Genomic DNA, 14894 nt, shown 5'->3' with positions numbered 1-14894 from the left:
TATAAAAAGTTTTCCGAGAATTTTCAGTTTTTTTTTTTTTTTTTTTTATCAAATTTATTTACTTTTATTGCATTAATAAAATATTTTAGCGCAATGCGAATTCAAAAGTATTTGTTTAATTAATGATTAAAAGATAAAAGTGATAAGACTAATCAGTAGCTTTGCAAATATCATTTAATTAATGATAAAAGGGTCAAAGGTTATCATTAGTGTGAAGATTACTAGCATTTACAATAAATTTTTGCTATTACAATAAATATTCCTACCCTAATTGTAAGTTAGTATTTATTTTCAAACTGTTTTCAAATATTTAAAAAAAAAATGAAAAAAGTTTCTCAAAAAAATTTTTCTTTCTTTTTAAAAAAATTTTATTAATATTTAGGTAATAGCACAATTAGAAAAATTATGAATTCTCATTTTTTTTAAATTGCCAAAATATTATTTTTTTTATTATAAAATTATTTTCGTAAACTTTATTTTATTTACTTTTTTTTTTTTTTTTTTTTTTTTTTGTAAGAGGTAAACAAATAAATAAATATCATTGCGCTAAATACAAAAGAATTTTAGGTTTTAATTATTTGAAAAGTTATAAGCATTAATTAGTTGACAACACGTAAGTAATTATTATTTTACTAAGTTATTTTTATTGATTAAAATTCACAAATGATTCAATGAATTTTTCAATTAAATATTTAAATTAAATAAAAATCAAATGTTTAAAAGTATTAAAATTAGGAAAAAAGAAAATGAAAAAACTGAGATATTACTTTTTTTTTCCTTTTTTAATTTATAATTTTTTTACGAATTTTTTAAAATTAGTGGAAATACTTATTTTATTATTATGCTCAAAAATTAATTTAATTTTTAAAAAATTTATTTAATTCTATCTCTTTTTTTTGGTACTTTTTCCATATTTTTCGTAAATAATTCGTTTTATTATGAGTAAAATTACATTTTACATTATTAAATAATTATTAAAATAAAATTGCTATAAGATAATAAAGAATTAATTTATTACATTTGTAAAAATCAAAAAGTTTTAGTGCTAATTGTGCGTTCAAATTTTAAAATTTATTAATTAAATAGCAAAATAAAGGAACAATAATAAATAAAATTTGAAAAAAATGAATAAATAAAAATTAAAAAAAAAGCAAATTTTACATTTAAAAATTGAATATTTCTTCTTTCTAATCTTTTCTGCTAGTAAAATGTTAGCTATAAATTTTAATGGAAATTTCTATTTTTACTAATTTTTTTTTTTTTTTTAATGCAAAAAACAACTTTTGATATAAAATTAGCATAATTTTGCAATTTTATTTTAAGAAAAAAATATGAAATCAAAAAACATTTAAATTTTAATTTTTAGATTTTCAAAATATTAAATTAATTCTTTTTCACATAAATGAATCAATGATATCACAACAATTTTATCATTTAATTCTAATTATTTTCAACATTTTCTTCATTGCAAGGTTTGTTAGTTTTATTTTTTAAATTTAATTTTTATTCAAAAAAAAAAAATTTTTTTTTAATTTCTACTTACTTATTTTTAATTATGCATTGCTTAGTTAAATTTATTTATTCCCAAAATATCTAAAAATAATTTAATTAATTAACTTTTCAAATTTTATATTATATTACAAAATAAATTAATTCGCCACAGTGTAATATATAATATATTTGATAATAAAATAAAATGTAAAGAAATTTTTGTTAAAGTTAAATTAATCAAATTTATTAAATATAATTAACATTTTCAAAATTTTTAAAAATATTTTTTTTTTTTAAATTGAAGTTTTTTTCTCTTTTTTTCGTTTCAATTTAAGGTTAAATTGTTGATATTTTGAAAATTATATTAAAACTTTTAAAAATTTAAGTCAATCAATCATTTATTTGCTTCAAACTGTCCACATTTGCTTAAATACATTGATAATTTCAGCAGAGGTCAACTATTGAATTCCAATAGTTCACGTGTTAACGTAAGTGACAATAGTTTGACACGTACGTCAGCGTACTACAAGAACGCTTCAGCTTTGTTAGCTGACTTACTGAGTGACTACGACATACGACTACGCCCCGGTTTTGGTGGTTAGTGTATTCATGTTAGAATTAATTAATTAAGTAATTAATTAGCTAATCAATTGTCTTAATTAGCTATTCTCAACAATAATTCCAATTTATGTTTTCTTAAAATGCTCAAAATAATTTCAGTTTGTAACGAAAAATATTAAATTTTGATTAAAGAAATTTGTCACCACTTTGTCACATTGATTATTACTTAATCTAAAATGTTACTTTCTTTTTCTTTTTTATCATTCCTAGTGACCACTGCTGGACAGTATACAACTTTAAGTATAAATTAAACAACAAAATATTATTAGCATTGTTGACGAGTTCAATTCAAAATTCTATTTTAGATAAAATAACGTAATTAGCAATTAAATAATAGCATAAATTAAAATTTCAATAAATTGAATTAAAATATTAATTAAATAGAAATTTAGAATGAAATAATATTATTTTTTAAATTTAAATTTTTTTAAAATTTAATTGAAGAATGGATATTTTGCTATCAATTTTATAAATAGTTAAATGGGATAAATTATAAAACAAAGCAAAAAATTCTTTTAAAAAAAAAAAAAATTATTTTTTCAAAATATTTTCATAAAAGTTTTTTTTAATTCAATAATTTTCTTCCAAGGTGATGGCTTTATTATTAACATTGGATATTATCGTTGATTCAATTGATGCAATCTCAGAAGTTAATATGGTTAAGTTTAATATATTTTGTTTTGTTTTTAAATAAAATTAAATTTGAATGATAGAAATTCTTTTATTATCTTTTTTTTGTTTATCTAAATTGAAAATTTTTCAAGAAATTTAATCTCTAATCTTTTCATTTATTTTAGGAAAGTTTCATTTTAAGTTGTTTACTTTACTTTAAATAATTTTACTTATTACTTTTGTACATTTAAAAATTTAATCCTTTAATTTATTAAAAACATACATTTAAAATATTACTATTTTTTTATTCAATTTAAAAAAAAAAAAAGGAATTTATCATTTTTTCACACAAAAAAAAAAAAAATTAATGGAATTAAAATTGAAATTCAAATTTAATTATGTGCATTTAAATTAAATTTGAGGACTATACTATAACAATGTATTTGCATCAGTACTGGCATGATGAACGTCTCTCCTGGTCACATCATTATCATATCAGTGATATGATATTATCAGAGGAATTCTCACAGTAATTTTTTTTTTTTTTTTTTAAATAGTTTTTATGAATGAAATGATTAAGTTTTTTAGTAAATTTCTAAATTTATTTAATCTTTGATCATTAATTAATCATTTTTTTTTCGCTGAAAGTAAACTGAAAATTTTTGAATGTTTTCAAAAATTTATAAACGTTTAATTTAATATTTAAGTACATATATATGATATGATTTCTTTTAATGTTTAAAAATTTTATCAAATTGATAAATTTTTGATAAATGATAAGTTATCAGTGTTTTTTAGATATATTTGGATACCCGACACATTCATAGCAAATGATAAGCAATCATTTCTTCATGATGTCACAGAACAGAATAAAATGATTCGAATTGAGAACAATGGGCAAATTACCTATGGCATAAGGCTAGTTATATTTTATTTATTTATTTATTTATTTATTATAATTTACTTTAAATTACTTTCTCAAAATTTCAATATTTAATTTTAAACATTTTACATTTTCTTTTTCCCTTTTGCATATGGTGTATAGCTGTATTTCAAATATATATTTAATTGACTTACTTTATTTTATATTGCAATAAAAATAGAATTTCGTTTTAAATAAAAATACCCTAGGAAAGACAATTAAAATTTAAAAATGAAAAACTAAAATTAAAAATTTGAAAATCAAATTATTTATTTATATTTAAATAATTATTATTTGCAATTATTAAGAATCTAATTAAAGATGTCGTTAATACATTCATTATTAATCATTAGTGTCACATTTAGGTGACACATTGTTGTTTTCTTTTTATCACAGATTATCAAATAAACGACAAATGTCGCAAAATATGACAAAAAATCAAAATAAGCAAATAAATCTGATAGAATCATTAAAGCAATTCATTATCAAATTCGAATTATATATATTATTTTATCATCGAATATTTGAAATTTAATATAAAATAACAATCACAAATTTATCATTGCTTATCATTTAGAATGATCTAACTATGATTAAATGTAAGTTTAGAAAGAAATTGTAAATAAAACTTAAGCATTTAATATTTAAATTGAAAAGAATAAATAAGCAAGCTTTTTGCTTAAATTTTTCACAACTAATTAGCATAATTAATTGTCACAGATTTACGACAACACTTGCTTGTCACATGAATTTAAGAAATTATCCATTGGATAATCAAAATTGTACGGTGGAAATTGAAAGTTGTAAGTTATCAGTTTTCTCACAATAAAATATTATCAAAATAATCAATAAAGAAAAAAAAAAGAGAAAAGAGAATAAATAAAATAAATAATTTTTGATCTTCTAAAAAGCAAAAAAAAAGAAAAATTAATTATATATTTTTTCGTTTCTTTTTGCTTTTTATTTCTATAATTTTATCATAAAATAGCATTAAGTGAAACTTTAATTAAATTTAATAATAATTTTTTCACTTTTTAAATTTTAATTCTTTCATTTCAATTTCTTTTTATTCAGATGGCTACACAACTTCTGAGATTTTAATGCATTGGAATCATCCAAATGCAATATTTGGAATGGAAAAAATTAATGTTCCACAATTTGAAATTCTTGGTTATCAAACATTAGATCGTATTGTTCGAACTGCTACAGGTATTCGAATTCGAGTTCGAATTCAAATTCGAATTTATCATTTCTTTTTTTTTTCATATCATATCTAATCTAATTCTCAAGAAAAAAAAAAAGAACAAATTATTATCAAATTTTTTAAAAATATTTTTAAAATTTATCGTTGTAAAAATATTTTATTAATAAGAGTTTGACGGTATATTATGGATTTAAAATTTTCTTTCAAATTTCAATTTTGCATTCATACATTAATGAATTTCAATTCCATTTTAATTCCTACTTGTTCAACTCTATTCATTTATATTATGTATTATTACTTAAATACTAATTGCATTTATTTAATTTTATTTTAGATGCACAATTTCAATTCCATTTTAATTCCTATTGTTCAACTCTATTCATTTATATTATGTATTATTACTTAAATACTAATTGCATTTATTTAATTTTATTTTAGATGCACAATTTCAATTCCATTTTAATTCCTACTTGTTCAACTCTATTCATTTATATTATGTGTTATTATCATTATTAAACTAATAATTACAATTATTTTAGGTGCATATCAACGTTTATCATTAGCATTTCATTTTAAGCGATCCGTCGGTTATTTCATTTTCCAAACTTATTTGCCATGCATTCTTATTGTTATGCTTTCATGGGTTAGCTTCTGGATTAATTATGAAGCTACATCGGCTCGTGTTGCTTTAGGTTTGTTTATTAATTATATTTACAGATTGATTGCATAAAGTTTGTTTATTAATTGTGTTTACAGATTGATTGTATAAAGTTTGTTTATTAATTATATTTACAGATTGATTGCATAAAGTTTGTTTATTAATTGTGTTTACAGATTGATTGCATAAAGTTTGTTTATTAATTATATTTACAGTAGTAATTCATTTAATTGCAATCTTAGCTTAAATTTAAAATTAATTAAATTTATTTGAGTTTTTTTTTATTTTTTTGTAAATGTAAGAAAAAGTGTAAAAAGTGATATATTCTAGCGAGAACAACAATATTAACTATGACAACAATTAGTATTGGTGTGCGACAATCATTGCCACGGATAAGTTATGTGAAAAGTATTGATATTTACCTTGTAAGTTTATATTAAGTATTGATATTTACCTTGTAAGTTTATATCAAGTATTGATATTTACCTTGTAAGTTTATATCAAGTATTGATATTTACCTTGTAAGTTTATATCAAGTATTGATATTTACCTTGTAAGTTTATATTAAGTATTGATATTTACCTTGTAAGTTTATATCAAGTATTGATATTTACCTTGTAAGTTTATATCAAGTATTGATATTTACCTTGTAAGTTTATATCAAGTATTGATATTTACCTTGTAAGTTTATATCAAGTATTGATATTTACCTTGTAAGTTTATATTAAGTATTGATATTTACCTTGTAAGTTTATATCAAGTATTGATATTTACCTTGTAAGTTTATATCAAGTATTGATATTTACCTTGTAAGTTTATATCAAGTATTGATATTTACCTTGTAAGTTTATATTAAGTATTAATATGTAAGTACATGTTTTTAAAAAATTAATTATTGATAATTACTACCTTATTTTGTAGGTTTATTTTTTGTAATTAATTAAAATTTTTGATATTTACAGTGTAAGTTTATATTTGTTTATAATTAATTAAAATATTAAACTTACAATTGTTAAACTAATGATAATTACTACCTTATCCTGTAGGTTTATTTTTTTGTAATTAAAGTATCGACAATGATCCTGTTATACTTTCATTATAATAAATTAAAGTGATTAGAAATTGTTATTAATTATTAATTCTGTATCGTATTAATTAACATATCTTTTTTATATTATTAATTTATATATATGTATGTATAAATCGATATTTTAAGATAATACTTTAAGGTAATGTATCGTTTATGATCACATTTTCTATTATAATTAACATTTTATTAATTAAAACCTTTTTTTTTTAAATTTTATTTTTAAAATTAATACTTTAAGGTTGTTTGTTTTATGTTTGTATTTGCTGCATTATTGGAATATGCGATAGTAAATTATTCATATTATAACAGTCGAAGTAAACCTTATGGAACTGTAAGTAAATAAAAGTATTAGCGATTAAAAAAGAAAAAAAAAAAAAGTTAACTTATATAATTACTTATCATAATCGACGTTCCAAAAGTAACAAATAATTTTAATTCATATTGTAATTATAAGTTTTATTTCAAATATTCTAAATTTTTTTATAAATTTGAATTTTAAAAGTAATCGCTGAAAACTTTCCTCCAATATTAATATACTTTTTAAATATTTTGTTTTTGTTTATTAAATTTTAACACTTTATCTTTTATTCCATAACTATTAAAACAATAATATTTCAATGGCATTTTATTTAGCAATCAATAAACTATCTTACAATTAATTATTTATTTACTCCAAAATTAATATTCCTTTATATGTTTTTAATTATTTACCTGTTACCGAATTAATTCGAAATTAATTACTCGTCTATTTGTCTAAAATAATTGTATTTTATTTGTTTTACGATATCACATAAAGTTATTTCTTATATTTCTTTTTGTAAATTGAATTTTAATTCTTAAAAAGTTTCTTTTGCAGAAAAATGGAAAAAAGAAAAGCAGCAAAATGGCAAAGTGCAGTGTAATGCATTATGACACTATCATTAGTGATAAGAGTGATAACAATCGTTCGCCATCACCGCTGTTATCACTGATGCCATCCAGCAGAAGATATGCTAGAAAGAGCACAAATTTGACTATTGCTTATCATCCTCGAGTTATCAGTGATAACAAATTATTGCATAGGAAGCGGTAAGTTTATTTAAGTAACAAAATTTATTCAATCTTTTTTCATTTTCGTTTTGCAACTATATTTTATGAAAAATTTAAGTTAAATATTAAATTGATTTAAATTTCATTAATAATTTTAATGAGTGTTAATTCTTCTAGTGTTAATGATTAATGATAAAAATTATGATAATATGATAATGAAACACAAATTAATTTATGTTTTTAATTAATTAATTTATTTATTTATGTATTAATAAATAATGTAATTTCAGTATTGCAGAAATTAGTATTATGCTAAAATTTCTTATTTATTTATTATCATTTAAATACAAATTTTAAATATTATAAATTATTGTAAAAAAAAATAATATTATTTGTTAACAAAAATTTAAAAAAAAAAAAAAAAATATTTAATGCAAAAATATTATTATTTCTTGCAATATTATAATAATTTTATTAACAATCTTTTTGTTTATGAAAAACAAAAAAAAGTTAAACATAATTAATTGTAATAAATTATTTTAATATTTTTATATTATTTTATATTAAAAGCTGAATGCATTACATTTATTACTTTATTTAATACTAAAAAGTAAATATTATTACTTTACTTGAATTTTTTAAATTACTTTGATATTAGATAGAGTAAGTATATATTGACAATATAAGCTTACTTGACATATATATATGCTTAAGTAAATAAAAGTAATATTTAGCTTAAAGCGATATGAAAATTTAAATTTGAAATATCGTAAACAAATGATCAAAAATCACGTCCAGTGGTTACGTACGCGAACACGTTCAATTGCTGCATCATTTCACGTACGCGACGTAAATCTTATTGATAAAAATTCACGAATTATTTTTCCACTCACTTTTATTATTTTCAAGTAAGTTAGCATAAAAATATAATAATTTTTGCTCTCAATTAATTATTCATATATTTTTTTTTTCTTTTTCTTATTTGTTAATGTTTTCCTTATTTGTCTTATTTGCCTTATTTGTCGATATATTTGAATTTAAATAAATAATTTATCTACCATTCCATATAAATGTTCAAGTTTATTTTAATAAATTAAAAGAAATAAAAATTCTATTCTTTATTCATAATTATATTCTAATTTTATTTATCTATTTATTTACATGTTATTCTTACTTAACTAATAAGATGGAGTAAAGTTATTTTAAAAACAAAATTAATTAATCGAGCATTAAAACTAATTTTGATAAATTATAATACAATAACTAATTTGCAATAAATTTTTTTCATTTCCAACTTTTTTAATCTTTCCAGAAAAAAAATTTAATCAATAATAAAATATAAAATCAAATATTAAGCAATAGTAGTAATTTTTTTTTTTTCAAAAAAAATTTAAATTACTTGAAAAAAAAATAATACAATGAATGGCGAATATTGTTAGCAATTCGCTTTTTTTTTTTCAAATTTTCCTTTTATTTTTTTGTATTTTTTTTTAATATTTTTATATTTGTTAAAATAAAACAAAAAAAAAAGTAAATAAATAAATAAATAATTTCAGTATATGTTATTGGGGATATTATACAATGATGCAATAAACAATAAACAACAATTTTGCACATTCAATGAAATGAATTCCAATTTTCAGTTCGTCAACTTGTCAACTTTGCAATTATTTTATTCCAATAAATTATTTGAAAAGCAATTAATGCCAACAAAACTAATCATTAGTATATTCTTAATAGTATTTTTACATATAAAAAGTGTATTGAAAATTTTATATGAATTTAAAAATTTAAATTTTTCTCCATCAAATAAACAAAACAAGGAGAAAACGAAATTATCGAATATTTGAATACTTTTCAAATTCATTTTAAACTCAAATTCATTTGCATTTAGTCAAAGAAGGATATTTCATTCAAATTTCACACAAATCAATTATTTGTATTTTAAATATATATGTGAAAAATAAATAATAATAATAATAATAATACATAAAAAAGTATTCAATGGTTAACTTTTACTAATTTTATCATTTGCTATATTATATATAAATTATAAATTTAAACCATTCAATTTTATATATTTTAATAAAAATGAATTTTAATAGTTTCACATTCCATTCAACTATCAGTTTATGTTATTAAGTGAGATAACATATACTATCAGTTGATCAATGACAATTATAATTACAAATTTGGCAAATATATTTAATAACTTTATAGTTTCCTTTCTTTTTGTTTTGTTTTGTTTTTTTTTTTTTCAAACCAAAATTATTTATAAATGTCCCATTGCTATCTCTGAAATGACCCAATGCCCTTATATTCACATTGGTTTCTTAGTTTCATTTATTCCCTTTTCCATCTTTCATTTCCGCTTTTTTCTAGTATCACTGATTAAGTTAAACAAATTAAATCTATAAGACTTATTATTGAATAGACTGAATTAACACTTCAATCTTATTCACTTCTATTTTTCCATAATTATCATAAATGTTTAACTTTTTTTAAAACTTTTTTTCAAATTTTTTAAAATTTACAAAATCTAATTTTGTTTATTTTCCTTGTCATTAAAATATATAAAAGAAAAAAAATTTTTTTTTTTTTTGAAAAAAACAACAAAAAAAGACAATTGATGATAATTTATTTTTGTATTCGACTCAAAATAAATTCGAAAATTCTTTTTTTTTTTTGTGCAAGAATTGCTTACCAGGATAGAAAATAATCATTATAAAACCAGTATAAAAACAATAAATATGCAAAGAATAAGTCAAGATGATTTTTTTTTTCTTCGTATTCACTATTTATCTTTTTCAAACATAACAACAAATATACCTCTTTAATTGTGTGAATCTTTGCAAACTATTGTTATAAACGTGAAAAACAATGAAAAATATTCAATTGATTGAAAAAATATGACAAATAAAAGAGCCATAAAAGCAGAACGCTCAGATCTTTTTTTTTTTTTCAATCATAATTAAACAAAACTTAAAAATTATACAATAATGAGACTGAAAATCAGAAAACAAGTTAATCCGAACGCACAAGTTTCTATCAGAAGCATATGCATATCACTATTCACTAAGGACTTGAAAACAAATAAGTACAAATTTTGTATTTACAAAAGCAAATATTCTATTCTCAACTTCCTCTATGTCTATTTTCAGCTCTTAAATGATAAAAATCCATAGCTGTTAGCGAAATATTCCAACCAGCCGTAACAGTTGCAACATAAAATATGAAAAGGAACGAAATCGGATATAGGAAGATATGCGTATTTTTTAGTATTGGAAGTGCTGAAAGTTTGCAAAATTTTCCAAATATTTGAAAAGTGAAGTTCGATTCAGGTTAAAAAGCATTAAAATCAATTTGGTTCATAGTGATTAAAAGACTGAGAGATGTTACAGTTTCTTTTTAGCCATAAATTACATAACTTCTATCAAAATTATTTGAATAAAGATATGAGCAAATACAAATACTCACTTGTACCAACGGTAAGTTTTAAGAAATTGAAAAGAACTTTCGAGAAATCAATGCATAAATTACATCTATCAAAATTAAAAAAAAAAAAAAAATATTATAGAAGATACCGGTATATCCCAAGAAGGTGATGTATATATAATAAACTACAGCCACAAACCAAATCGTATTCCCGAAAAGTCGCGGCAAAAATGCATCGAAACCTATCAGATCTAGAAAATACTTCATATTGACCAATTAATATTTGAATGAACAACAAATAAGCAATAATTATTAACAACTACAAAAACAACAAAAAAATCGATCTTACGCGAAAATGTAAGGGGTAAAAGAACATGAAGAAGCATAAGCATCGGAAAAAATGCATTGAGATGTACATCAAAGCAATAACCCCACTCTACATCCTGATCGTCAACTCGCCTCAAGAAACGATTAGATGCAAACCTAAAAAACCTTATTGTAAATTGTCAATTAACTCCTCTACTAAATTCGTTCATAAGCTACAAAATTAATTTTCTTAAACTAGACCATATTGATTTAGAAACGAAAAAAAAAAAAAAAAATTGGAGACAATCAGCCGAAAAAATTAATTCCTTTATAATCATGAAGGAATTAATGATCCTGTTACTCCTGAATAATTTCTTAAAGTTATTAAATTTCATAAATGCAAACATTTTTTTTATTTTCATTATGATGACTCGTTGCTGCTTCTTTCAAATATGAAGTGAGCACTAGATTATTACTAAATAATCATAAAATACCATAAAACAGTCGCAATGAGGATTCCAACACAAATACAATCAATGAAAACGGCCCAAAGGAAAAACGCAATGAAGCCAATAAATGAAAGTCGAATAGTCCATGCAAATAAAATACTCGAAACAGCAAGAGCTGTCAGTAGAAGCACAAGAAAAGCTGGATCATCGCGTGCCCACTGGTCCTTTGTTCCTGAAATAATAAATTTTTCAGTGTTTATGAAAATGTTACAATTACTAAAGTTACTCGACTATTCATGGCACTACTATTTTTCCTCGAATGATTTGTTCAGTGCACGAATGACAGCGATTACGCTAACAATTTAATTTTACTCATAGATTGTTTGGGAATTGAATCAATTTCCTAACACAATTTGTAGCAGTATCTTCCAGATTGTCATTAAATGACTAGTCATTACTTTGCATTTTAACATTAAATTTCAAAATTTGTAATACTACTTCAAATTCAAAAATAAAAGAGTACGAAACGAACGCTTGCGATACATGAAGTTGCGATATACTTTTTGAGGCTTGATCAGCAAATAAATCATTTGCCAAAGAGCAAATTCAAAGTCCATCTGACGAAAACGAATAAGTCTTCGAAAATAGCGATTAAGTTTTGCTATTGCAGTCATTTTAACAGCAGTAAAACATCCTATATGATCCGCAGACCTTAAAAAAAGCATTCATATAACAAGAAATAGCAAACAAAAATCAAGGCTATTCGAGTACAAATAATTAAATCATATCTAGAAATCAATGTACAAGTAAAAACGAAGAATGTTTGGATGTACCAATTTATTGAAATGAGAAAAGCCTTAATGCGTTAAATTATACTGTTTCAAAGCAAATTAATACCCAATAAAAGGTGCACATAAAAAAATTAATTAAAGAGAGCCTTGAATGTATTATAAATATGTGACGCAGTGAATTGAACTAACCCATTACTCGTAATAGATCTTGCACCGGGTGATATATAACCGCTACCCGGAAATCTTCCACCTCGACCACCAGAAGATGCAAAGGTGAACGACGTGCCAGCGTGTACCATACTCTGTGAAACAGCTGCAGTAGCTGATCAATCGTCAGAAGATTCGCATAAAATTGTGCTTGTAAAAATCAAATCTGAGAAAAAGGTTAAAATCAACTATTAACTATAAAAGAAACTGACTAATGAACTCATTTAAATTCCAATTTTAACTGATTATTTTTCAGTTGATAGAGAAAAAAAAAAACAGATAGTAAGCTCAACTAAGATATTCAAGACATTAAATAAAGAGTTGTAGCTGTTTATTTCTATAATGTAATTCATATTTAATCAGATAATTTACAATGGAATTTACAACTCCCAAAACAATTAAAAAAACAAGATTTTGTACGAATTTTTATGGAAAATCCTGAATAAAGATACATATATATTCCATCATCAACCATCCATCCATATTTCAATTTAAACAAACAATACAATGGCCCTATGATTATGCTGCTTTGTTACGTAACTTAATTTTAATGCTTCAAAACATGATTTACGAAATTTTCAAGTGTGAAATTTCTCAGTTCTATTTCGAGATTCAATGATAGAAGAACATAAGTAAGAGATGGAATTAATACATCAACATTACAAATGTTGCTTCTTGAATATGTAATATGTGTAATCTTGCTGAAACTATTTCTCCAAAGAATTCTTTAAGAAGGCACTTGATATGTTGTCCATAAAATAAGTAATCAGTGCAGAGATAAAGCAAAGCAAAAATATTCCAACATTCTGGATAAGTGATCTGAAATAGATGGAACATTATTTGTTTGTAAACAGAAAACACTTATATAAATAAATCAAAAAAAGTAGGACTGTAAAATGACGAGCTCAGATCTATTGCTTTGAAATGAAAAATTGAATCTAGTTAGCTTCATCCTCAATTATTAATCATTCCAAATATCTGAAAAACGATAATCAAAATTTGATAGTAACATTAAAATTAAAAGATGCTGACAATGAATAAAAAATAGAACAGTTGAAATTTTAGAAAATGAAATAAACATTTCCTGAATTATTTCTTTTGACGTTGACTAGCTGTAACGTAATGAAAGAAGACAACAAGCAAAACCATAGCAATGCCTAATGCATTCGCCATAACACCTAATTGCATATCTGTAATCATTGCTAATACCTGAAACTATTTAACAATTTAGATCACGAAGATAAAAGAAAGAAAAAACAGATATTACTTAAAATTTTGTATGTACATAAGACATAAAGCGAAAGAGAAAAAAAAAATAATATCTGAAAGTAAAAGTAATATATTGTAACACAAAAAAAGTGCAAAACATAGAAATGTGTGTAATATCAGAAATAAACATTAAAAAAAAAATCATAAACAATAATATTCTAATATTTGAATATAGTATGAATGTGATAAATCTTTCAACAAATCACAAATACATCGAATTCTTGAGAGAACTACCGCACTACCACAAAATGTCACATATGAAAATGATAGAATATCGGCCATACTGGATTTGCATTGTAAAGTGGTTCGGCCAAATTAAGGATGCAACTGGTTGACAGTAAGAGAAGAGGAAGAGGAAGAAGAGGAATGTTTAAAGGAGTGAATAGTTGCTAGAGGGTTCTGCTCTGTTCTTTCTATTTTCTATTTGCTAATTCCTTTAAATTTCTCGTAAAACTTTTCTGGAATTCAACAAATTAAAGTCAGAAAATTTTCATCTTCTGAAATTTGTGAGATGAGTTAAACATAGAAGTTATTGAATTACTTTCCATTCTACGTACTTTTTAACCATCAGTGGTATAAGTAATTTGATAGGTTGTATTACAATAATATTATGACGTGAACGTGTCGTGATACGTCATGTGAGGAAGGATTACATGTTAGTGATAACTTGTCATAGTTATATGAAGTGTATATGCTTACATATATAGAGCTATTCTAATTTTCATTTTAATATATTAACAAATTGAATTGATAAGAATGCAATATATGTGTAAATTGACATAACGTACAAATATCATTATTTATGTGTAC

General features: G+C 22.1%; 3 protein-coding genes across 3 annotated transcripts; 1 reads left to right on the top strand and 2 right to left on the bottom strand.

The window, feature by feature from the left end:
* Nucleotides 1-1410: 1410 nt before the first annotated feature.
* Nucleotides 1411-9220, top strand: Bm17332 (Uncharacterized protein; the record flags this gene model as incomplete). Its single annotated transcript, XM_043076274.1, is given in 14 exon segments — nucleotides 1411-1472; nucleotides 1940-2088; nucleotides 2702-2710; nucleotides 2712-2770; nucleotides 3147-3253; nucleotides 3523-3642; nucleotides 4367-4446; nucleotides 4721-4855; nucleotides 5390-5542; nucleotides 5839-5933; nucleotides 6837-6929; nucleotides 7455-7666; nucleotides 8362-8535; nucleotides 9184-9220. Coding segments are annotated over 14 exon segments (1485 nt in total).
* A 1542-nt stretch (nucleotides 9221-10762) lies between these two features.
* Nucleotides 10763-12907, bottom strand: Bma-unc-50 (putative 28.6 kDa protein T07A5.2 in chromosome III, putative; the record flags this gene model as incomplete). Its single annotated transcript, XM_043076273.1, has 6 exons — nucleotides 10763-10917; nucleotides 11212-11313; nucleotides 11412-11545; nucleotides 11863-12049; nucleotides 12350-12528; nucleotides 12798-12907. 6 exons carry the CDS (start codon nucleotides 12905-12907, stop codon nucleotides 10763-10765), a joined length of 867 nt encoding a protein of 288 aa, XP_042932207.1.
* Nucleotides 12908-13904: 997 nt separating this feature from the next.
* Nucleotides 13905-14015, bottom strand: Bm5627 (Uncharacterized protein; the record flags this gene model as incomplete). Its single annotated transcript, XM_043076272.1, has 1 exon — nucleotides 13905-14015. One exon carries the CDS (start codon nucleotides 14013-14015, stop codon nucleotides 13905-13907), a length of 111 nt encoding a protein of 36 aa, XP_042932206.1.
* Between the last annotated feature and the right edge of the window lie 879 nt (nucleotides 14016-14894).

This window comes from Brugia malayi (genome assembly GCF_000002995.4).
Source record: "Brugia malayi strain FR3 genome assembly, contig: Bm_v4_Chr1_scaffold_001, whole genome shotgun sequence".
NCBI classification, from domain to species: Eukaryota; Metazoa; Nematoda; class Chromadorea; order Rhabditida; family Onchocercidae; genus Brugia; species Brugia malayi.
Note: the sequence above shows the minus strand (reverse complement) of the source record. Positions and strands in the feature narration are given on the sequence as shown.